The sequence below is a fragment of the Silurus meridionalis genome, chromosome 23 (assembly GCF_014805685.1).
Source record: "Silurus meridionalis isolate SWU-2019-XX chromosome 23, ASM1480568v1, whole genome shotgun sequence".
Lineage (NCBI taxonomy): Eukaryota > Metazoa > Chordata > Actinopteri > Siluriformes > Siluridae > Silurus > Silurus meridionalis.
Genome location: NC_060906.1, coordinates 1,513,534 through 1,539,216, shown reverse-complemented (window position 1 = coordinate 1,539,216; position 25,683 = coordinate 1,513,534). Strand labels below are relative to the sequence as shown.

At 41.0% G+C, this 25,683-nt stretch overlaps 3 protein-coding genes and 1 long non-coding RNA gene across 4 annotated transcripts in view; 1 reads left to right on the top strand and 3 right to left on the bottom strand.

The window, feature by feature from the left end:
- LOC124376818 (piggyBac transposable element-derived protein 3-like) overlaps positions 1-25,683 on the bottom strand; it is a 348,640-nt gene that overhangs the window by 247,282 nt on the left and 75,675 nt on the right. The gene's annotated exons all lie outside the window — the stretch shown is intronic.
- Positions 2,922-11,229, bottom strand: LOC124377330. Its single transcript, XM_046836758.1, has 7 exons — positions 11,118-11,229; positions 10,662-10,775; positions 10,321-10,398; positions 8,580-10,230; positions 7,422-7,529; positions 4,491-4,543; positions 2,922-2,996 (listed from the first exon to the last, which is right to left on the bottom strand). Exons 3-7 carry the CDS (start codon positions 10,378-10,380, stop codon positions 2,922-2,924), a joined length of 1,947 nt encoding a protein of 648 aa, XP_046692714.1. The 5' UTR covers positions 10,381-10,398; positions 10,662-10,775; positions 11,118-11,229.
- Positions 11,949-13,906, bottom strand: LOC124377329 (histone-lysine N-methyltransferase set-1-like). The gene is made up of 5 exons (XM_046836756.1): positions 13,895-13,906; positions 13,652-13,788; positions 12,817-13,009; positions 12,408-12,521; positions 11,949-12,068 (listed from the first exon to the last, which is right to left on the bottom strand). The coding sequence occupies exons 1-5, from the start codon at positions 13,904-13,906 to the stop codon at positions 11,949-11,951; spliced, it is 576 nt and encodes a 191-aa protein (XP_046692712.1).
- LOC124376870 lies at positions 15,305-25,639 on the top strand. Its single transcript, XR_006923936.1, has 3 exons — positions 15,305-15,471; positions 24,066-24,239; positions 25,414-25,639. It is a non-coding gene; the product is annotated as an uncharacterized LOC124376870 (long non-coding RNA).

Sequence of the window (25,683 nt, the reverse complement as noted above, 5' to 3'; positions counted from 1 at the left end):
TGCCCCATTGAGTACGAGTTATGGATGGAAGGGTTTTGCCATAGCACATCGCTGACAGCGCTGGCACCACTGTTTTATGTGTTCATACATCCCTGGCCAATAGCACCTCTGCCGCACCAACTCCGTTGTCCTCTCGATGCCCTGGTGCCCGTGACCCTGATGCAACTGCTGCAATACTTCTTCCCTCAAGGCTTCAGGTAGGATCAACTGGTATTGTTCTTCACCACCATCGGGCCGGTGGAATCTACGATACAGGAGCCCCTCTCGATCAAACAAACGATCCCACTGCCGTACCAGTTCTTGAACAGACCTAGAAAGTCTTTTCCGTTCCAACCGATCAGGGCTTCTTTTCTGATGCCAAAAATTAAGAAAAGGGCCTATAACTGGATCCTGTTGCTGAAGAGTGATCAAGTGATTAATGTCATGACTTGGGAGCACAGAAATTGCCAGTTGTGTTACCAAAGTAGGTATTAAGTCAGGATGTAACTGCAAACTTTCTGGAAGTTGAGTCCCTGGAAGAAGAGGTTCTAACCCTGATGAGATGTCAACAGAATGGGGTTGCCTTGAAAGAGAGTCTGCATTAACATTTGTTCTTCCTGAGCGGTAACGAATTGTAAAATCAAAGTCAGATAACTGGGCTGCCCACCTTTGTTCAGTCGCTCCCAATTTTGATGTATTCAAATAACTGAGTGGATTGTTGTCAGTCCACACAACACACTTATGCCCCAAAAGATACTCACGAAACTTTTCTGTCATTGCCCACTTCAAGGCCAAAAACTAAAGCTTCATAGAGCTATAATTGGACATATTTCTTTCAGAGGGGGATAAAGCTCTGCTGGCATAGGCAACTGGCCTTACTCGTCCATCCTGATCTTGAGACAGCACAGCTCCCAAGCCACTATGACTGGCATCAATCTCCAAAATAAAAGGCAGGGAAAAGTCTGCATAAGCCAACACTGGGGCAGTGGTCAGGGAGACTTTTAAGTTATTAAAACTCTCTTCACACTCCTTAGTCCATGCAGTTCCTATTGGGTGCCTTGCACCCTCCTATGGTGTTTGCCAGTGCGTAGCAACCAGATGATGCAATGGTGCTGCTAATTTGGAGAAACCCTCCACAAAACGTCTATAATAACTGGCGAATCCAAGGAATGATCTCAGCTCGGACACTGTGGTGGGATGACCCCAAGTTGACACAGCCGCTACCTTTTCAGGGTCGGTGGAAACACCCTCTTCAGTGATCACATGGCCAAGATACTTCACTTCTGTTCGAAAGAAGCAGCATTTTTCCAGCTTAACTTTTAGTCCCTCCTTCTGTAGTCTAGACAGCACGGACTCCAACCGGACAAGGTGCTGATCTACGGTAGATGAAAACACAATAACATCATCCAGGTACAACAGTAAAGACTGAAAATGTTGTGCACCGAAAAGCCGTTCCATAAGTCTCTGGAATGTACTAGGTGCATTGCAGAGGCCAAAGGGCATACGATTGAATTCAAAAAGTCCAAATGGCGTGCAAAATGCAGTCTTCCCCTTATCCTTCTCAGCCACGGGCACCTGGTTGTATCCACTGGCCAAATCTAAGGTAGAGAACCATTTAGCCCCAGAAAGTGCATCCAGGGATTCTTCAATGCGTGGCAATGGAAAGGCATCTCGACGAGTCTTACTGTTTAGCTGTCTATAGTCCACACACATCCGCAGGCTGCCGTCTTTCTTTTTAACAAGAACTATAGGGGATGCATAAGGACTGCAGCTCTCCCGAATCACCTGGGCCTCTAAAAGCTGGTTTATATGGGCCTTAACAGTATCATAATCAGATGGAGGTATACGTCTGTACCTCTGCCGAACAGGCACATCATCGACTAAGGGAATTTCATGCATTATAAGATTTGTACATCCCAAGTCACCCTCATGTGCTGAAAAGACAGAAGCATATTTATTCAACAAGTCTCTCACCTTCAGCTGATCTAACGCAGACAACGCCTGCAGATCTACAGATTTTATAATCTCATGCATGGGGTCTACCTGACCTACGTGGGAATTTACCATAGCTACCTCTAGATCATTGGATTCAGTGTATACTTCTGAAATCCCTGCCGGTAAACTGACAATTTGAGCTTGATGTAACATCCCTAATGGACATCGGGGACGAAGCTTTACAGCAGTCCTATTAACATTCACTACGGGGACATAGGCTGTACCCCTACAAACCTTGACTACAGCTGGATAAAGTACTAGACCTGACGGAAGAGAAGTACATCCAGAAGACGGCTCAAAAAGTGCAGTATTAGCTAATGAAAACACCTGCTGGGAGCATGTAACTGCAATAAACCTCACAGACTCAGCAGGGACAGACATAGCATATCTACCCCTAACCCTAGCCAAACACCCAGTACGCTCAGGCTGAGTTTGATGGCATAACTGAAGGGCTTGTTGCAAAACATCAGGAGCCTGCGTGACCTGTGGGAGGGCAAATAAATCCGGACCGTAGTGCCCAAATAACTCAGTGTAACATTCCCTTATAATATTCATGCCCAACACACCAGGCACGCAAGTTGTGGATGTAGAGGTTTGAGGGCCTCGCACCACCAGGATGCCACGCTTAGGAATAACCCTATCCAGTACTTGAACATCAAGCTCCACATACCCAATGTAAGGAATGTCAAGACCGTTAGCGGCCTTAAGCTGTAACCACTGACATGCATGAGGAACTTGTGAAAAATGCTGAAAAAAATAGGTATCAGAAATGGTAGAAACCATCGACCCAGTGTCTAAAAGACATTTTACTTGCACTCCCCCCATTGTCACAGTAATTGATGGACACATACCAACTAATTGAGAAACAGTCTCATTACTTACAGGACTGGGCAACCTTGAGCCAGTAATATCCCCTTCTGCTCTGTGGCTCTGCAAAACAGAGGGTGCTAGTTTTCCGTCGGCTGATTGGAAGCCACATTCTGTGGTGGGCGAGGCTGCACACGAGGCCGATGGTGCCGAGCCTGCAAAACACGCTCATTATCACAACTACTAGCAAAATGGCCCGGCTGCTGACAACGTCTACATATTATTGGGGCATTACGTGACAGTGAAGTGTGTGTACGAGGTTGCTGCAAAGACATAAACCGTTCAGAAAGTTCATTAAGCTGTTGCTGTTGTTTCAACATCATCTCTTTCAATTCTGCTAATTCAGATATCTGGATAGAGGGCTGCTGCTGTACACTATTATCCTTAAAAGTCTGTATGGCACAAATGGATGGAACAGAATGACTCCTAGCCCTATCAATAATAGGTCTACCTTCCCGTTCCCATCGAATTGCTTCAGCCCTTACATCAAGTAGTGTGCAACCTGGTTTAGCTCGGACCGTCTGCTTCAAAGTCCTGCGAAGATTAGGATCATTAACATGTTCAACAAACTGATCTCTAAGTAAAACAGCAGAATTAGGCAGTCCATTAGGTGCACACTTAACCACTCTTTCCATTAAACTAAACAGGGCATGTGAATACTCTTGTAAGGACTCTCCCTCTAGCTGCTTCCTAGAGAAAAAGTCCTCCTGTAAGGCAACATAAGATTGAGAACAACCATATAGTTCTTGCAAAATGGACAAGATCTTTTCAGGATCTTCCCTGCTCTTCCTTAGATCTATACCTTATTTCATTTTTAGCTTCTCCCTCCAAATGATCATAAATAAAATAAGCTTGATCTATTGGGGCTAAATGTCGAGCCCGAATACTTGCACGTACCACTTCAATCCATTCAACAATATTGAGCCCTACATTACTACGGAACAAGGGACATTTTCTCTCTCGTGGCACATATAAAAGACGTTCAGAGCCCGTTGTTGGGGTAAAATTATTATGTGAACCAGGGTTGTTAGAATCAGAGGCCCCTGATGAAGGTACTAATGTCACCTCAGTCCGTTCATGTACAAGTCTCTCATTTTCTGCCCTTAACTGGATCACCAAGTCTCGAAGCTCCTGCAGCTCGTTGTCCATCTTAATGAAGACCAGGAAATCGTGTCCATTAGAAGCCTCTTACAATGCTTGTTGAATAGTGAAGTTTGATACACCGCTGTCCTTCTAAAAAAAACACAACAACAACCAAAAAGAACTACAGGGTGACAAAAATAAAGAAAAATGTCTGTTTGTACACGTCCTGCCGACTACGCCAGATTGTAGCGTGAGGGGCCCAAAAGACCCCAATATGTACTTGGTTACCCGACTACGCCACCCTGGGATCTACCAATGGGAAATATCAAAATTAAATTAAACAGGTTCGGTGTGTACCAAATAAAAAGGAACAGAGACAGATTTCTTATTTTAGTGTTGGATTTCTATTAACCTCCTCAACACTTCCAGAATCAGTTAAATATAAACCCTTATTATTAATACCTTATTTTATTTAAAACTACAACATGAATCATATTAAAAGGATACCAACTGTTACAATTACCAATTAACACCAAACATTCCAGTGGATACAAAGGAAGACTGACAGGCCACAGGTGCAGGCCCACTTTAACCCCAAAAGGTTCACCCAAAATGGTGCCTGTAAAGGAAAACACATCAACACACACACGCACGCGCACACCCACACGCACACAAAGTGCCACACACCGTAAACTCATAAGATTCACACAGCATGCAGTGTAAACCGTAGCACAGATTCCACCAGCAAAGGACCAACACCCACAATCCAACCAGTGCTCCCAGATGATCCACTGGAAAGGAACAGATGCACAAAATCAGTTGGTTATCATACCATAAAATATCTGCAAACAATCCCCTATAGTCTTTTTAACAATCAGCTAAACACAGCATCCATACAACATGATGGGTGCCTTAAATAAAGAAAACCAAACAAACATTAAATCACAAAACCCAAAAATAAAAGGTAAAGAAGGACAGCAGTGACCAAATGCAGTTCCTAAAAAAACAGAATAAAACATTAGAACTGCATAATCACATCGTAATTGAAAGAAACACACGTTTAGCATTATTTATTAAAAGAAACCCTACAAACCCCTCCGTTTAACCAGGCCTGCACAGCAATACCACACTCAAATGGCAAACAAGCAGCACATCCACAGTCCAGCCGCCAAAGAGCAGATCTGATCACCCTAAAACCAAACTCTTACAGATTAAAAAGCAGGATAGCAACCAAACACCAAAAAGGGGAAAATTATCCTCCCTTACCTCTTATTAAATGCACAACACTTGCACATGAAGGATAAACGCAGCCTTATTAGAGGAGAAGTCTGACAATGAAACAAACAGACGATCAAGCAGCCACCATTCCTCACAGCTGCTCAGACACTTTATAAGGGTACGGAATCCGAAGCGTTTGTTCATTCGCTCACGCTAATCGGGACACTTCCTCTTAAAGGGGCAATGCACTCACTGGGGCCTACCTCTTAAAGGGGCTACGCTTTTCTTTATGCTTTTAAAACAAAAGTACATTTTAAAATAAAAGGCCCCATAAAGGACCTCACTACATACACATAATAACAGGAATCTCAATCACAGCAATAATCATATGATCTTGTGATTGGACAAGAGAAGGGAGACGGTCCACCATAACACACACATCATCTTCAAATCATCATCATTGCTTTTTTAACCTGTTTCTAGACGTCTTACCTTATTATTGTTCATTGTCAGAGTTTCCCCTCTGCTCCGTTTGCAGAATAATAAGGTGTGTGCTCTCATTCATCTCATGTTCTTTCACAACTTTTTTTTGAAATGTTTAAGATCTTCTAATGAGCTGAAATAAACCTTACACTGCAACTCGCACTACATGACTGTCTAGACGAGGACTTCCATCAGTGTCTGTGACTGGTTCTCACACCAACACTGCAGAAATGAATGAGAACAGAAAGGATGTGTAATGTGTAGAAACTGAGAGAGTGAAGTGTGTGTCATTGTGTATCTGCAGGTTGTGTGATTGTGGAGTATCAGATGAAGGCTGTGCTGCTCTCGCTTCAGCTCTGAGATCAAACCCCTCACACCTGAGAGAACTGTATCTGTCTAGGAATAAAGTAGGAGACTCAGGAGTGAAGTGTCTCTCAGCTGTACTAGAGAATCCTCACTGTAAACTGGAGAAACTGAGGTAAGATCATCTCTCTGAGAGTCACATGACCTGCTCCTCAGTAACACACATTCTCTAATAGTGAGACTGAAGCAGAGCTTCTAGGTTGAGCATCAATGTTCTGAGGAGGAAGTTGGTTTCTTTTCACTGCACACTTATGATTTGTCACAGAGGCTTTGGGTCTGATGTACGTATGTGTGAAGCTGCAGCACAAAACGTGTCTTAAAACCACTGCAATGTGTCTGAAATGACTGTGAAACTGTTAGAGTTCACATTCAGTAACACAAACTACATATACATGTCCTGTTTTCTCTCTTACACACACACTCACACACACACACACACACACACACACACACACACACACACACTCACATGCATTCATTTACTCTTTCTCTTTCTCACACACACTCACACACACTCACTCACACACACACACACACACACACACACAGTCTCTCTCTCTCTCACACTCTCACACACACATATACACACACTCTCACACACACACATACACACACACTCTCTCTCTCTCTTTCTCACACTCTCACACACTTTTACACACACACACACACACACACACACACACACACACACACACACACATACTTGTCTAACCAGTTTTGGGGACTACATGCTGGATCCCAGAATGTGGGGACACCTATTTCTAAATGGTTTAGGAGCAAAGGACAGCAGATTCATGTTTTAAAAAATCTGTAAAACACTGGTCACTTTAAATTTAAGAAAAAAGCTAAATAAAGCAATGTGACATTTTTCCATAATTTGGGGACATTTTCCGGTAGACTAATTTTGTGAGGACCAGCAAACACACACACACACTTTTCTGGTATTTCTACAACGTAGGTACTTGTGAATAATGTGGGGACAAATTTTACAGATAATTAAAATGTGGCTAAAATGCATATTTCTAATGTTAGAAATAATGAAGTCACATAAATAACAACAGAATATTTATTTAGTTTTTTTTTGCACAGATATATAGTAATTGCCTCAAAACAAAGCATTTAACTTTTTTTTTAACAGTTGTCAAAAAGCAATAATAAAAAAAAAAAAAAATATATATATATATATATATAGCTGTTTTGTTAACTTCAACAAAACTGTATTATAAAAGAAAATGTTTCAGACATTTAGCAATGAAAATAAAAAAAATATCAACAGAAACTGACACTCATCTGTGCAAATAGAACAAAAATAAAATGGATATTTTCTTATATCTTCTTTTTAAGAGATGTAATTCTATTCTTTACAAAGAACTTAACAGCCAGCCAATCCCGATCTTTCAATGCAACAGGTTCAGCTTTTATACAATCCTCACACTCTTTTTTTCCTGGCACTCTGCAAGATTTAATGAACGTGTACAGGTGTTTTTCAACCGCTTTCACTTCACTGGTGTCCCATTTCTTTTTCTTAAAAACCTTAGCACCTAAATAAACACACAACAAAGTTAGTCAAATCATACACATTTTTTTAATTTTATAAAAGCTTGGCATCATTTTAGTTCATTGGATAATACCTTTGAATGATGTAGTACTAGTTGGTTCTGTGGCTTGCTCAGCTGAGCTTTCCTGGGATTGATTGGTAAATGGTTTTAAAGCCAGTTCTTCTCCAAGATCTATTTAAACAGACCAAATGCAGTACAATTACGACACTTCGGTGTTGCTAGAGTAGAACTATACATGTGCTAAGATGTTGCAAATACCAAGACAATAAGGACATAACAGCTTAAAAAACTTTATTTCCCCTTTACCACATTATTAATAGATAAAACCAACATTGACTCTCCTAATGTCACACACTTTTCTATAGGGATAGGAAATTAAACATCTTCCTGCCATTTCTTTGAATTAAACCTACAACTCCTCCAGAAAGCTCAATAGTAATAAGCTTCACTGGCACCGATACTGCATATTCAGTGCTACTGGAGTCACATGACACTGTATGATACATCTAACTAAACTTTGACTTCCTCAGCTATAGACACTAACCAGCAAGTAAAGCTCACCTTCTTCATCTGACTGATTCTCTATTCCTGACAGATCCTTTTGGAATTCTGAACTTGGGACAATTACTGCTTCTATCAAAACAACAACCAAAACAATGTAATATGACTGTTATATTCTTATGCTAGTCCTTTATGTTAAAATATGCCGACAATTAAGATATAAACTCAACTGAACATACCATTTGGATCAATGTCAATTTCATCTAGGTTCTTTCCACTGAACTCCCAAGTCTTCCTGTCTCCAATGCCATCAAAATTTTGCTTATCTTGGCAAGTTGGAGAGTCCCTTCCGGAAGTCTGTAATATTCTCTGTGTACCCTCACATCATGGCCTAAAAAGTCTGCCAGCTGATCCAATTCTGTATTATTGAGGTTCAGAACATTTGAAAGTGTTGCTATGTGTTTACGTAGCTTTGTTGATGAAAGTGCATTTGGATTCTTTGCTCCACATTGCATTGCAAATTCACGAGACAATCAGATCCCCTTAGGTGTGAAAGTGCTGCAGGACGTGCAAACATGTAGATGCTTTCAGAAGGAATTGCACACGATTCTCTTGTTTTTATAAGAAGCTCCATGTTCTTTTGCATAGCAGGTGTTAAAAGAATTGGAACCTTTCGTCCTCGCTTTCCACGTATTTCAATTCGAGTAAAATGATGGCAGAGTTTCTTTTCAAGCTCTGAAAGTGCGAGAGCAACATCTTCATGCAAGTTATCAGTGTTTCTGTTGATAAATGATGTTAATGGCATTTTTGAGACCTCACCCTCTCTTCTGCGATTGAAAAGAATAGTCTGAGCCAGAGTAACCTTTGCTAGATGTGTCCAGTTCTTAGAGGAAGCATCTGATGACAGTTTCTCAAAACTCTCTTCTTGCTTTTGATCAAGATACAAATGAAGCATTTTCACATCCTCAGTAAAAGGAAGAATAAGCGGAGCATTCCACTTAACTTCTCTCTGCGTTCTAAGTGCATGTGATGATATCAGTTCACTCCATCTTGATGCATACATGTCTGAAAAGTTGTTAGCTTTCTTTGCTCTTTCACTGTCCCCATCCATCATTGCTTGAAATGAGACCAAAGAAGCAATCTTCTGTAAGCTGTGACCCAACTTTAATGCAAGTGATGGTCGTTGAAATGTGCACTTTTCTTCATCATAACCACAAGCTTTTTTGACAGCGGTGATGACATGCATGAAGTTAGCTGGATCAACAAAATCCTCTATTTTACACAAAGGAGTAACTTCCCTGGCTGAAATTAACAACCTTCCAATTTCTCTCATCTTCTGTCTGATATATTCGTGTTTGCTAACATCTGAGCCAACTCTGTTGTAAAAATACTCTCCCAATCTTCTTATGTACAAGTCTGTTTTAATGGCAAGTACCACCTTGTCATGGGTCATGTTACTGAAAAGTTTCCACAAACCAGCACTAGTTCCAGGAGGCACAGGTCCCATGTAAGCACTTTGTGAAAGCAACCTGTTCTTTCCTGGTTTGGGATTAGATGGATAATTTTTGCTCATCTTACATCGCTTCATATGACACCAAAGAAACTTTTTAGCAAAGAGTCCTTGACAGTTACAGCAATGCACAAACTTGATTGAATCACTATCTTGTCGGGGCTTCTTATAAGGTACAAGCTCGCCTTTTCCACACTGAAGAACCTCAGCATTATGTGCAAAATTCCCTCTATTTCTGAGGTGATCTAGTAAGTTTTTCCTTTCTTTTGAACCTTTTGGAAAAGTCAAAGCTTTTGCAACTTCAGACTCTGTGCTATGCACCTGCTCTAAATGTCTTGCCATTTTTGATAGTGGTTTGCTGCAAAACAAACAGTACTGTTTCTTGTCATACACTCTTGTTTTATTGGTTGCTTTTGACACTCCTTTGACTGAAACTGAGCTTGACTGATCAGGTTTAACTTCAGTGTCTTCCACATCTACAACACTGCAGTGACCAGTGCTAGAACTAAGTGAAGGACAGATTTTTGTAACTGTCTTGACCTTCCTTTTAGAAATTGAAAGACTGCAGTCACTTTCATCCGAGCTACTATCTGAAGATTCAGGGACATACTCCTCTTCACTGCATTCCATACTACTAATGGAGCGGTCATCACCCCTGCTTACATCATCAAGCTATAAAATACAATATAACAAATATAAACACCGAAAAATACTAATGCAGTCCTCAGAACTTTTTTTTTTTTTTTAAGTATTTTTTCGAACCTGAGAAATGCTTGTTTCAACTTGTGATTGCAGTTTATGGTACTGATTTCCAGTAAACATTTCACCTAATGTTAACCCCTGCAAAGTAAAAAAAAAAAAAAAAAGTAATAAGAACTTCAAATGAGTTCATGTACACAAAAAGTGGAAAATAAACTGCCTTTTGGTGACATTGTAACTTTTCTTATAATGTCAGAAAGGTACACTCTGTAAAATACAACAAAAACAAAAGCACATGCTGTATAACACCACATACATTTTGCTAACACTGGTAAAGTACATTGTATATTGTGGGGACCTGATGTTTATTGTTTAAAAAAATTAATTTAAAAGCAGTTTCATACTTGTTTGCTGGAAGTAGACTCGAGCTCTGAATGTTGGGTGCAATGGTGATCATCTCCAGAGGCACCATCTGAGGCTGGATAATTACAGTCTGATTCTGTTCCACATTTTGTAACCTGTAATGAGCACAACTATTAATTATGAGCCAAAAAAGATAAGCATCTCTATATTAAAAAACTAAGCTGAACAGTGTATATTGTAGAAAGAATTGTTATGCCAACACACTCCAAGTAAACAAGATATTTACAGAAAAATAGGAAATTTAAGAGTAGACCTTTTGTGGGGACCTGTGTAAAATTTCATGTTTAAACATAATGTGGGGACTCTGTGGTGGGCGGGTAATTCCCTGACCAGTCAATTGAAATCACTCCTTTGCTAACACTGGTAAAGTACATTGTATATTGTGGGGACCTGACGTTTATTGTTTAAAAAGAAATAATTTAAAAGCAGTTTCATACTTGTTTGCTGGAAGTAGACTCAGGCTCTGAATGTTGGGTGCAATGGTGATCATCTCCAGAGGCACCATCTGAAGCTGGTTGAATACAGATTGATTCTGCTCCACATTTTGTCTCCTGTAATGATCACAACTATTAATTATGAGCCAAAAAGATAAGCATCTCTATATTAGAAAACTAAACTGAACAGTGTATATTGTAGAAAAAATTGTTATACCAACACACTCCAAGTAAACAAGATATTTCCAGAAAAATAAGAAATTTAAGAGTAGGCTTTATGTGGGGACCTGTGTAAAATTTCATGTTTAAACATAATGTGGGGACTCTGTGGTGGGCAGGTAATTCCCAGACCAGTCAACATTGTATATTGTGGGGACCTGACGTTTATTGTTTAAAAAGAATTAATTTAAAAGAAGTTTCATACTTGTTTGCTGGAAGTAGACTCAGGCTCTGAATGTTGGGTGCAATGGTGATCATCTCCAGAGGCACCATCTGAAGCTGGTTGAATACAGATTGATTCTGCTCCACATTTTGTCTCCTGTAATGAGCACAACTATTAATTATGAGCCAAAAGATAAGCATCTCTATATTAGAAAACTAAACTGAACAGTGTATATTGTAGAAAAAATTGTTATACCAACACACTCCAAGTAAACAAGATATTTCCAGAAAAATAAGAAATTTAAGAGTAGGCTTTATGTGGGGACCTGTGTAAAATTTCATGTTTAAACATAATGTGGGGACTCTGTGGTGGGCAGGTAATTCCCAGACCAGTCAACATTGTATATTGTGGGGACCTGACGTTTATTGTTAAAAAATAATTTAAAAGAAGTTTCATACTTGTTTGCTGGAAGTAGACTCAGGCTCTGAATGTTGGGTGCAATGGTGATCATCTCCAGAGGCACCATCTGAAGCTGGTTGAATACAGACTGATTCTGCTCCACATTTTGTCTCCTGTAATGATCACAACTATTAATTATGAGCCAAAAGATAAGCATCTCTATATTAGAAAACTAAACTGAACAGTGTATATTGTAGAAAGAATTGTTATACCAACACACTCCAAGTAAACAAGAGATTTCCAGAAAAAATAAGAAATTTAAGAGTAGGCTTTATGTGGGGACCTGTGTAAAATTTCATGTTTAAACATAATGTGGGGACTCTGTGGTGGGTGGGTAATTCTGACCAGTCAATTGAAATCACTCCTTTGCTAACACTGGTAAAGTACATGGTATATTGTGGGGACCTGACGTTTATTGTTAAAAAAATAATAATTTAAAAGAAGTTTCATACTTGTTTGCTGGAAGTAGACTCGGGCTCTGAATGTTGGGTGCAATGGTGATCATCTCCAGAGGCACCATCTGAGGCTGGACGAATACAGTCTGATTCTGTTCCACATTTTGTCACCTGTAATGAGCACAACTATTAATTATGAGCCAAAAAAGATAAGCATCTGTATATTAGAAAACTAAGCTGAACAGGGTATATGTGTAAAAAGAATTGTTATACCAACACACTCCAAGTAAACAAGAGATTTCCAGAAAAATAAGAAATTGAGGAGTAGGGGACCTGTGTAAAATGTCATGTTTAAACATAATGTGGGGGTTAATTATAAGCCCAAATATAAAAGCATGCTGGCATTGTACAGCTAAGCTGATGCCATTTAATTATCCATCACTGCTACAAGAATAAAGATTCTTACTTCATTTCTCCAGGGACAGTCACCATCTCCATAATTATAGGTGATCTCCTCTCCAGGTATTATGTCTCTTAAAGCAAAAAGACACAAATGGGGCTTTCCCTCTACAAGAATTCTCTTCATTTTGCAGTTGGGTTTAATGTGGTCGTCATTGACCAGTCTTCGAAGTGTGCCATCATCCCTTGCAGCATCAATACTGAATTTGAACAAACAAACAAATTTAAGTTACTGACAAACCCCCACACAAGTATTATTATTATTATTAATAATCATTATTATTATTATTATATTACTGACAAATTTAGTTCTTTCATTTTTAACTAATAATGATCTCTAAACTGTCAGAATGCTTTTACAGGCAGTCATGATCAGGCTTTTTAATGTGCCTGTAGGATTGTTTTATTTAAGACCCAGCCTGATGCACAGCTCAACAAAATCATGCATCAGAGCTACAACGGTGTTATTAAAGATTTAGCACAAAAGACTGAATAAGACTTTTAATAAAACCTAGATACAAGTTTATTCTGATTTAAAACTTTAATTCAATACCCAGGTGAATGATTCACAGTCTGCGCATGCGCCGATACACAACGTCGTGCTTACAGAAACACCGGCACAGCTGATGATATTTAAATGCTCGGATATAAACATTACCGTGTCACAGAAGTAATATTTCAAGTCCATATAACATCAAGTCATCTTTTAATTTTATCCGCTAGATTTAGTGCAGCACGGCACGTGACATCACTTTTCACGGCTAAACTTTTCCTTCAGATTTAAAGTTTGCAGCTCAAACCGCATCTAAACACATGGAGGAATAAAGATGATAAATACTCACGTCCAGAAGTTTCCGTGCCAGATGAAGTCGAACATGAATGCCTTTAGGGAGTTGTGATAAAGGCGTTGTCTTCTCTGGCTCTCCTGACAGCTGATGAGTTCCCCTCTGTACTCCAGCACGGCTGCCTTTAGTAAAGTCTGTCACCGCAAACACTCCTCTACCTGAGCTGGGAAGCACAGCGCGCTAGCATAACCGGCTAATTATCACTATCATTATCATTCAGAGTTTCTCTGCTCTGCTCACCTTTAAATGCATCAATGTATTTCACATCAAGCCCCGCTTTATCACGACAAGTGGTGATGTGAAATACAGCGTCCTGATTTGGGCTCTGCCTTTTGCTTCCTCTCATTTTTATAGCCAGGACTTCACCCTTATTACCGATTAAAACATTCATTTACTAGTTTACATACTTTACTAATCTTGAAGATATTATTTGCTGGATGCATTAAATATGAATAGATGATAGAGCATTAGCAAAACAATTACACCGACACAGTTTAAATGCCTCGTTAAGGCTGAGCTAGCTAGCTAGCATGAGTTAATTACAAACAACTCTATGGAAATTATAAATAATAATATTAATAATAATATAATTTTATAAAGTCCTAAAAATGTTGATATTCTACCACAGTTTACTTAATAAAACATTGTAATTGTATAACCTTTAAAAGCTTTATATTATGGTTATTCACCTCACATAGTCTTTGCATGGAGTGCTAATTAGCGAACTGCACCTTTCAGCACCTTTCAGCTAAGGTTGTACGATGTTGTGAAGTCCTCACCAACAACATACTACCTCATTGGCTCAAAGCCCCCCCTATGTTCTTTCTGTTTTAACCAATCAGACTTCAGTGTAGGTGCATTACGTCAGAAAGTGTGTATAGCTGATGTTTTTACGGTCTATGGCCAGAGGGGAGTTTACACTTGAGTCACAGCCTCGAATACACACACACACTTTTTTCTGGGAAATGTCAAACTTGGGGACTAAGGAGATATTAAGGGGGGGTGTTCAGCTCGATGAGTTAGACATGCTGCAGTGGTTAGTTTTGTGGGGACTCAATTTTAGGTCCCCACGCTCACACAGGTACCCACGTTATTGGTGTGTATTCCGTCAATGTCCCCATTTTGTAAGTTTTATAACACACACACACACACACACACACACACACACACACACACACACACACACAGTCGCTCTTTCTCACACTCACACACATATACACACTCTCTCACACACACACACACACACACACACACACACACACTCTCTCTCTTTTTATTATACACACTCACACAAACATACACATACACACACACACACACTCACACACACACACACACACACACACACACACACATTCTCTCACACACACACACTCTCACATACACACACAAACACACACACACACACTGCGTGAAAAAAACAGACTTGTTCTTGTCCCTGAATAAACCGTTTAAATATTCAGTTTATTTATCTGAATTCTCTCATTTACACAATCTGTTGTTTATATTTCTGCTATCATCCATCCATCCATCCATCCATAAATCTATCCATCCATCCATCCACACCACTCATTTCAAAACACACAAAGCATGTGTAATGTAGAAACTGAGAGAGTGAAGTGTGTGTCATTGTGTATCTGCAGATTGTGGGATTGTGGAGTATCAGATAAAGGCTGTGCTGCTCTCGCTTCAGCTCTGAGATCAAACCCCTCACACCTGAGAGATCTGGAACTATATAGGAATAAAGTAGGCGACTCAGGAGTGAAGTTTCTCTCTGCTGTACTGGAGAATCCTCACTGTAAACTGGAGATACTGAGGTAAGATCATCTCTCTGAGAGTCACATGACCTGCTCCTCAGTAACACACATTCTCACACATTCCTTTGTCTGTTCAGTGTCTATAGAATATTTACGATGTTAGTATGTAAGGTATACAGGGAGTCTTTATCTGGGCTCACACATCTCCGGCTATTATATGTTATCCAAACAGAAAACATTTTTAGGTCACTCTTTCCAATGTGTATATATACTTCTGTTGCCTGCAATAAACCGAAGAAAAACATGTGCTGTGTGATTCTTCCCTGATTAGAAAAGGCACCATGGGCATCGCAGTCATATGGAAAACCTCTCCAAGAATGAAGTTTCGTTTGTGCATGATAAAAATCCAACTGTATTGTTTTAGTTTCTAATATCTAATAAAAAATACAAAAGTGTTGATATAAATGTGAATGTGACGAGGCAGAATAATGAAAAAAGAGAAGATGATTTAATATCTAACAAGCTACAAAAGTCCCTCAGTGTAGAATTGAGCTGTTGTGAGTTTTATTGCAGCTCAAAATTCCAATTAAACCTGCAGCATTAAATCTGAATTTCCAGTAGATTAACACCTGACAATACTGTCTGGAGCTGAAGAACCTACAGCTTCTTTTACTCCACATTCAGATTTCAAACATTTCACTTTACATGTTTCTCCTTTTCTCTCTCTCGGTCAGTGATGAGTTTGATGGTCAGTGATGTGATTATAATGGTCAGTGATGAAAGTGTGATGGGCAATGATGAGTGTGATGGTCAGTAATGTAAATGTGATGGTCATTGATGTGAGTGTAATGGTCGGTGATGAGTTTGATGGTCAGTGATGTGATTATAATGGTCAGTGATGTGAGTGTGATGATCAGTGATGTGAGTGTAATGGTCAGTGATGAGAGTGTAATGGTCAGTGATGAGTTTGATGGTCAGTGATGTGATTATAATGGTCAGTGTTGTGAGTGTGATGATCAGTGATGTGAGTGTAATGGTCAGTGATGAGTTTCATGGTCAGTGATGTGATTATAATGGTCAGTGATGTGAGTGTGATGGTTAGTGATGTGAGTGTAATGGTCTGTGATGTGAGTGTGTGATGGTCAGTGATGAGTGTAATGGTCAGTGATTTGAGTGTGATGGTCAATGATATGAGTGTAATGGTCATTTATGAGTGTGTTGGTCAGTGATGAGTGTGTGATGGTCAGTGATGTGAGTGTGATGGTCAGTGATGTAATTGTAATGGTCAGTGATGAGTGTGTGATGGTCAGTGATGCGAATGTGATGGTCAGTGATGAGTGTGATGGTCAGTGATGTGAGTGTAATGGTCAGTGGTGCGAATGTGATGGTCAATGATGAGTTTAATGGTCAGGGTTGTGTGTGTGTAATGGTCAGTGATGCGAATTTACTCTGTTGAACAAATAAACAGATTTTTGGATGAGACTAAAGGAAAAGCAGGTGAAGTAAGCGATTTCTTTCCCTATCTAGAAAAGTTTGTCTTCTAAAAAACATCTTCGCTCTGAACCACACCACAGCAGTTTTTTCATAAAAAAAAACTTTTAACAGCAATCAGACACAATGACCAACCTGGAAAAGAGACTAAAAAGGGGAAATCTACATAGTCATCAAAGTCAAGTCTCTCCTCCCTTTCCCTCCCTCCCTCTCTCTCTTTCTACGCATGCGCGGGGTAAGGGTGAGTGTGCCGTGTAGAGCACGAGAGCGGTTAGCGTGTTGCCAATTTTTTGCTTTTAATTCTGCGATATTTCACAAATTATTCCTTTAAACATCTAGAAACAATTTTGTGTGTGTGTGTGTGTGTGTGTGTGTGTGTGTGTGTGTGTTTGTGTACCAGCGTGCTCATGCGCACGCTCGGGCGGGTGGGTGTGTGTGAGTGAGAGTGTTTAGCATGGCGTCTTCGAGCGCGAGGCTTTTTGAAAGTTTGACTCGCCGGCACTGTATGCAGGTGGTGTGCGGGTCGAGTGTAAAGGAGTGTGTGTTAGCGGTTGGAAATGTGGTGGGGCATTAGAATATTGGCTCTGCCTCCTAAATGAACAGTGTTATAGTTGTTTTTCTGAACAGTATTGAAAAATTGACTAAACTTATCCAAAAGGGGATTGTTGTAAATAATGAATGCATATTGATTTCTCCCCTCAGTTCTCCTGCTAAAAAAGTGTTGCTATCAAATGTTTACTCTCTCACAAGTGATGAGACAATTGTGAAAGAGCTGTCTCGGTACGAGCGAACCGTCTCCCCAATTAAGAAAATCCCCCTTCGGCTGTAAGTCCCCACTAGTTAAACACTTGATGTATTTTAGGCGGATAGTGTTCATGGTTCTGAATGAAGGTGTTGAGGATTTAAATGTGGTCTTTAAGTTCAGGATCGATGGGTTTGACTACAACATCTTTGTTTCCACCGATTCAGAAATAAAATGTTTTAAAGTGGTCAGTTAGGTGGTCAGTGCGTGCCTGTCCCGAAAGACAGAGTGACCCCAGTGTCTCCAAGCAACCGGAGCATGAAGCAGCTGGAGTCGTTCCCCCTGCGGCTTCAGCTCAGCCTGCAGACCAGAGGTCCACTAATGACATAACCAGCCCAGAGAAGCCCTGCTCAGCCGAACCAGACCGGGAGAAGCCCTGTTTGGCTGAACGGGGCCCAGAAAAGCCCTATTCAGCTGAAGTGGGCCCGAGGAAGCCATGCTCAGCTGAACTGGACCAGGAGAAGCCCTGCTTGGCTGAACTGGACCTGGAGAGGCCTTGTAAAAACGATAAAGACACAGTCGTCAATGATGTAAAGCACTTTAGAAGAGAAGGAGTATTTACCGATCAGGAAATCTTTAGATTAAAAAAGCTAATAACTAAGATCAATAGGGAGAACTCTGATGAAGATTAATACCACTACTGAGTGTAGTGTTTAATTTTTAGTTCTTTTAGCATTTGTTTGTTTTTAAACAATAAATAGAGCAGGGGAATATGTAAAGAAAGCTTTATAAGCTTATAAGACAGAAACAGGTTGATGTTATGCTGAGGGAGTCAAACAGCGACAGCAGTAACTCTGCTGATTGGGTAAAGGAGTAGGACGGGTTGGTGATTTTAAACCATAACACGTCACTTAGTGGTGGTGTTGCCTTGTTTTTAAACACAATTTTATTCCTGTTTCTTACAATGTGAAAGAAATTTTAAACAGGAGGCTTTAAAAATATGTGTGACCAATTTATGTGAATGGTTTTATCTGTTTTTTATCTGTGGGTACGTGCCCACCAGTGCAGTGGAGAATGAAGTTTAGACAAACTCAACAATGTTATTTTAAACTGCAGCACTGCAGAGCTTTTAGTTTTGGGAGGAGATTTTAATTGTGCATCATACAATATGGACAGAAACCATGCAGAACCTCGTGTAGCTTCCCATAAACGCCTGTGGGAGTTGGTGGAGACCCACTATCTCTGTGACATATGGAGATATTTTAATAAAAATCAGAGACAGTACACGTGGGCTCACTCCATAGACAACACGCTCTACCTTGCAAGATTAGCTCAATTTTATTGTTTTAAGCATCAGCTAACTTTTTTTACAAGATGGTTTTTTTTCCAGTAGGCATCTCAGATCACTGTATGGCTCAGTGTACCATCAGACCATTAGTAAAAAGAATATTAAACCTAAGAGTGCCTACTGGCATTTTAACACCACACTTTTAGAGGATGCTAATTTTAGAGAGTCTTTAATTTTTTTATAAAACTGTTTTTTACGTGAGAAGGCAGCTTTTACCTCAGTGTGCAATGTGCGATCAGTGGAGCTGTCAGAGAGCACGGGTGCAAGGGTAGGTGCAGAGTGACTGGATGGGAGGACTCAAATGCAGGATGCACAGAAGGTTATGGAAAAAAACAGAATTTAATATATAAAGTAAAGCAAAGGGGCAAAGGCAAAAACAGAATCCAAAAACAATCCAGGGTCGAAACAGGCAAACAAGGCAATGCAGGAAAAAACTAAATCCGAACAGGGCAGAACAGGGGTCAAGGACAGGATCCAGAACAGGCAGGATGATCCAGGATCTGAAACAGGAACTAGAGCAGGCAGGATGGCAACAATAATCTCAGGGGCTAGGAAGCCGGTAAAATAATCTAGCCAGGAGCTTTGAATTCTTGGCTGTCCTTAAATACCGGGAGGCGCGGGAACAACGGCAAGATGGCCCCCGAACCAGAAGTGCGTGCCGTGAAACCGGAATTGCATGCCGCGAAACCGGAAGTGCGCACAGTGTGCCTGGGAGATCCTGACAGGTGCGATGTGACAAAGGCACAAATAAAAATTTTCTGTCAACAGTACACTCTCAATGTCACAAGAGACATTGCCAGATCTCTAAAAGCTCTGCAGATAGAGACAGTGGAACTCCAGCATTTGGAGGCCACAGGAAATCGAGGCCATATTGAAGCCCTCAAAAACAGTGACGCTTTTAAAGCTTTACTGAGATGGACAGAAAAGATTTATGCATGCTGTGCAAACAGAATCAGGAGATCTCATGTCAGAGCCTTCTAAAATTTGCCAGCAGACAGTCAGCTTTTAAGGAAGAAAGCTTCCTTAAAGACCTGCCTAAGCTCACAGAGTCTGTGGCCAGAGAGTTGGACAGAAAGCTGTCACTGTCTGAGCTTCAGGAGGCTCTTTAAGGCATGAAGAATGGGCGGGCGCCAGGAATAGGTGGTCTCCCTGTCGAGTTCTTTAAGGCATTCTGGGCAGTTAAAGGACTGGACGTGCTGGAGGGCTTAAGGGAGAGTGTGAAAGGTGGTCAGCTCCCATCAAGCTGCAGGAGAGCCGTCTTGACCCTGCTGTCACTGCAAACACTACACTGGTTGGTGGAGGAGCCTCTGGTGTACGGCGGGCGACTGGACATTTCTGGTGTTCCTGCACTGTCTAGAACTCTAATTTCCTCTGGCATCCTGATGCTCCGGGAGCTTGTGAACATCACAGGGTCAGACTTGTCGAGGGCAGAGGACCTGGCACCGCATAGGAGACTGAGGTCCCTGCGTGTTGTCAATCAGCTCCTACACCGTTGGAGATCTGCACTAACATCAGAGGAGCATGCTCAGCTGATGGACTATCAACACACAGAGGCTGGTCCTGCAAAGGATGAACCCTTTCCCCAGCTGAACATTGCTCCTGACCTCGACGGGTGCGAGGGCCCCCTCCTGGAGTGCTGGGGTGACGGGGACCTTCCCTTCACCCCGGGTCAGCATCGGGGAAGCTGCTCTACAGAGTCTGTGTTAAGGTTTTGAACAAGAAAGTGTTCAGGGTTTTATGCTGATATTAAAGCAGAGTGGAGGCACTGTACAAACCACCGTTACCAAAAAGAGCTGCCGACATCCAGTGGAGGATTATACATGGTATTATCTCTGTAAAAGCTTTTATTTCCGTTTTAAACCCTGACATTACACCTGACTGTCTTTTTTGTTCACAGAGAGAAACAGTTTTTCATGCTTTTATTCACTGCTCCAGGTTGCAGTCACTGTTTGTGTTTTTACAGGTCTGTTGCACCAGAGCTGAACTGATCACTTATTTTAATCAATCATCTTAACAAATATTTATTAATTAATTATTTTTTTATTTATCAAGTCAGCCTGAATTTTGTGATATGTGACTGTTGTTAATAAAGTTTTTTGAAAAGTCTCTCTCCCCTCTCCCTCCCTTCCTCCCTCCCTTCCTCCCTCCCTCCATCCCTTCTTCTCTTTCTCTCTCTCTCTCCCCTCTTCCCCCTCTCTCTGTGATGTTTTCATGTGTGTGTCCTCGTTTAAGCCAAGCGTCGTTTTTAATGGGTGCATAAGCAGGTTTTAATTTTGTTACATTTTTTATTTATTTTTTTATTTTTTACATATTTATGTGTGATTTTTTTCTTTTCAAACATGTTATCGATAGTTTAGGTAACCCAGCCATTATGGATGCACAAGCCAGTGCACTTTTAGTGCCGGTCCCAAGGCCTGGTAAATGGGGAGGGTTGCGTTAGGAAGGGCATCCAGCGTAAAACGTGCCAAATCAAATATGCGGATCACAAATGAGAATTTCATACCGGATCGGTCGAGGCCCGGGTTAACAACGACCGCCACAGGTATCGTTAGCCGACAGGGTACCGGTGGAAATTGGGCTACTGTTGGCCGAAGGAGGAAAAGGAGAGGAGGAAGACATCTACAGAGACGGCAGGGAAAGGAGCAGTGTAGGAGAGTGGAGGTTGGGTTGGTACTTAAATGTTGGTACTATGACGGTAAAGGAGAGAGGTAGCTGATATGATGGAGAGGAGAAAGGTAGATATGCTGTGTGTTCAGGAGACCAAGTGGAAAGGGAGTAAGACCAGGAACATTGGAGGTGGGTTTAAACTGTTTTATCATGGTGTAGATGGAAAGAGAAATAATGTAGGGGTGATTCTGAAGGAAGAGTACAGTAAGAGTGTAGTGGAGGTGAAGAGAGTTTCTGATAGGGTGATGATCGTGAAGGTGGAAGTTGAAGGATGATGGTAAATGTCATCAGTGCCTATGCTCCACAAGTTGGCTGTGAGATGGAGGAGAAGGAAAGATTCTGGAGTGAATTAGATCAAGTGGTAGAAGGTGTAAATAGGAAAGAATGATTGGTGATTGGGGCAGACTTTAATGGTCATGTAGGTGAAGGGAACAGAGGTGATGAGGAGGTGATGGGTAGGTATGGTTTTAAGGAGAGGAATGTGGAAGGGCAGATGGTGGTAGATTTTGCTAAAAGGATGGAAATGGCAGTGGTGAACACTTATTTTAAGAAGAAGGAGGATCATAGGGTGACGATAAGAGTGGAGGAAGGTGCACACAGGTGGACTATGTGCTATGCAGGAGATGCAACCTGAAGGAGATTGGAGACTGTAAGGTGTTGGCAGGGGACAGTGTAGCTAGACAGCATCGGATGGTGGTCTGTAGGATGGTTGTGGAGGCGAAGAAGAAGAGGAGGAGAGTGAGGACTGAAAGAAGAATACGATGGTGGAAACTGAAGGAGGAAGAGTGTAGTGTGAGGTTCAGGGAAGAGGTCAGACAGAGGCTCGGTGGTGTTGAAGAGGTGTTGGATGATTGGGCAACTACTGCAGGAGTGATGAGGAGGCAGCTAGAAAAGTACTTGGTGTGACATCTGGAAATAGAAAGGAAGACAAGGAGACGTGGTGGTGGAATGAGGAAGTGCAGGAGAGCATAAGGAGAAAGAGGTTGGCAAAACAGAAGTGGGATAGACAGAGTGATGAGAAAAGTAGGCAGGAGTACAAGGAGATGCGGCAGCAGGTTAAGAGGATGTGGCGAAAGCCAAGGAAAAGGTATATGAGGAGCTGTATGAGAGGTTGGACACTAAGGAAGGAGAAAAGATTTATACCGATTGGCCAGGCAGAGGACCGAGCTGGGAAGGATGTACTGCAAGTTAGAGCAGTAAAGGATGGAGAGGAAATGTGTTGACTAGTGAGGAGAGTGTGTTGAGAAGGTGGAGGGAGTATTTTGAGCAGCTGATGAATGAGGAAAATCAGAGAGAGAGAAGGTTGGATGATGTGGAGTTGGTGAAGCAGGATGTAGATAGGATTAGTAAGGAGGAAGTGAGAGCAGCGATTAAGAGGATGAAGAGTGGAAAGTCGGTTGGACCAGATGACATACCGTAGAAGCGTGAGATGTTTAGGAGAGATGGCAGTGGAGTTTTTAACCAGATTATTTAACAGGGTTTTGGAAAGTGAGAAGATACCTGAGGAATGGAGAAGAATTGTGCTGGTACCGATCTTTAAGCATAAGGAGATGTGCAGACCTGCAGTAACTACAGGGGAATTAAGTGGATCAGTCACACCATGAAGTTATGGGAAAGAGTAGTGGAAGCAGTGGAGTGGTGCGGTTGCAGGGAGAAGATCAGGTCAACAGTGCAAAGTAATGGAGAGTGTGTTAGAGAAGTAAAGAAAAGAGTGCAGGCAGGGTGGAGTGGGTGGAGAAGAGTGACAGGAGTTATTTGTGATAGTAGGGTATCTGCAAGAATGAAAGGGAAAGTTTATAGGACTGTGGTGAGACCTGCAATGTTGTATGGATTAGAGACAGTGGCATTGAGTAAAAGACAGGAGGTGGAGCTGGAGGTAGCAGAACTGAAGATGTTAAGGTTTTGTTGGAAGTGACGAGGATAGACAAGATTAGAAATGAATTTATTATAGGGACAGCGCATGTAGGATGTTTTGGTGACAAGGTGAGGGAGGCGAGATTGAGATGGTTTGGACATGTGCAGAGGAGGGACATGAATTATATTGTTAGAAGAATGCTGAGGATGGAGCCACCAGGTAGGAGGAAAAGAGGAAGGCCAAGGAGGAGGTTCATGGATGTGGTGAGGGAAGACATGCAGGTAGTTGGTGTGAAAGAGGCAGATGTAGAGGACAGGGTGGTATGGAGACAGATGATTTTACTGTGGCGACCCCTAATGGGAGCAGCCGAAATAAGAAGAAAAAAAATACCGATAGTTTAGGTGCTCTCTCTCTCCTCCATCCCTAACTTCCCCCCTTTCTCTCTCTCTCTCTCTCTCTCTCTCTCTCTCTCATTCTAGAAGAAAGAACACACAGGATGTGTACTGTGTAGAAACTGAGAGAGTGAAGTGTGTGTCATTGTGTATCTACAGGTTGTGTGATTGTGGAGTATCAGATGAAGGCTGTGCTGCTCTCGCTTCAGCTCTGAGATCAAACCCCTCACACCTGAGAGAACTGTATCTGTCTAGGAATAAAGTAGGAAACTCAGGAGTGAAGTTTCTCGCTGATCTAAAGGATGATGAACGTTACAAACTACAGACACTGAAGTGAGTAATTATCTGTTTTACATAAACAGATTATACTGAATAAACTGATGTAATGATTAGTGTTATTTACTACATTAGTGTTATTTACTCTTACGATCCCGGTCAGTGAACCAACCCCAGCCACTCTTAGTGCCGGTCTTAAGCCCTGATAAATAGGGAGAGGTAGGGCATCCAGCGTAAAACATGTGCCAAATCAAACATGCGGATGGTCTGCTGTGGTGACCCCTAATGGGAGAAGCCAAAAGAAAGTTTAGTGTTATTTACTACATTAGAGTTATTTAATACATTAGCGTTATTTACTACATCAGGTTTATTTACTACATTAGTGTTATTTACTACATTAGCCTTATTTAATACATTAGCGTTATTACTACATTAGCGTTATTTACTACATTAGCATTATTTCTAAATTAGCTTTATTTACTACATTAGCGTTATTTACTACATTACAGTTATTTACTACATCAGTGTTATTTACTACATTACAGTTATTAACTACATTAGCGTTTTTTACTCAATTAGCCTTATTTAATACATTGGTGTTATTTACTACATTAGAGTTATTTACTACATTAGTGTTATTTACTACATTAGTGTTATTTACTACATCAGTGCTATTTACTACATCAGTGTTATTTACTACATTAGCGTTATTACTACATTAGCGTTATTTACTACATTAGCATTATTTATTAGATGATCATCTTTTATTCCACACTGCCACAAATATTGGATTTCCTGTAAGCAGCTGGTTTCCCCACTCAGACAGTGCTTTTATCTCTCCACCTCCTGACCGTGTCTTCTATCATTACTGTAAAATTCCCCTCAGTTAGTTTTTAAAGTCTGCACTTTAATATCCATGTAGAACAAGAGAGAAGCTCCACAGCAGTGATCTTTATTAAAAGCAGCAAAAACTCTACAGTCTGGGACTGGAGAAGTGCAGTGATGTGATGCAAATATCTACTCATGTTCCTCTTCCACCTTCTACACCTTCTCATTTGTTCTCACTAAATGTTCTACCAAAGATATTATATAAGCATGAAGAAATGTTGAAGGACAAATGATACACTGGAATCAAATCCTGGTTTCCTTGAAGCAGAGATAATTACCTGCTGCTGATCATCAAACACATCCTTCTAGTTTTCTGTTACTGATTCACTTCTTTCTCTTCTAGTGTTTAATGGTGATGAACAATTATGTGTGAAGACTCCAGTGTTCCTGCATTTCCATGTCTGCAAACCGAGAACACGTATCTACAGCAGCGGTCACCAACATGGTCGCCCGCAAGGACCACATGAGTCACCTGTGGGACTTTTCTAAAATAGTTGTTTCCTACCTGGTTTAATCATTGTTCATACTGATTGTGAGAAATCATTAACATGATCAGTGTCTTCACATACATCAGGCCCAATGTACAATAATATCCAGATGATTTTATATAGAT

Bases quoted from the DNA above. Each gene is read 5' to 3' on its own strand.
- LOC124377330 (XM_046836758.1), bottom strand. From the start codon at position 10,380: ATGTTTACTGGAAATCAGTACCATAAACTGCAATCACAAGTTGAAACA. The intron at 10,231-10,320 runs GTTCGAAAAAAT...TGTATTTTATAG, and splicing joins TTGAAACAAGCATTTCTCAG to CTTGATGATGTAAGCAGGGG. The intron at 2,997-4,490 runs GTCAGTCTTCCT...CGTGTTTTGCAG, and splicing joins TGGGCCTGCACCTGTGGCCT to GCTCGGCACCATCGGCCTCG.
- LOC124377329 (XM_046836756.1), bottom strand. The intron at 13,010-13,651 runs GTGAGTATTTAT...GTTCAAATTCAG, and splicing joins TGGCACGGAAACTTCTGGAC to TATTGATGCTGCAAGGGATG. The intron at 12,522-12,816 runs GTAAGAATCTTT...TGCTCATTACAG, and splicing joins ACTGTCCCTGGAGAAATGAA to GTGACAAAATGTGGAACAGA.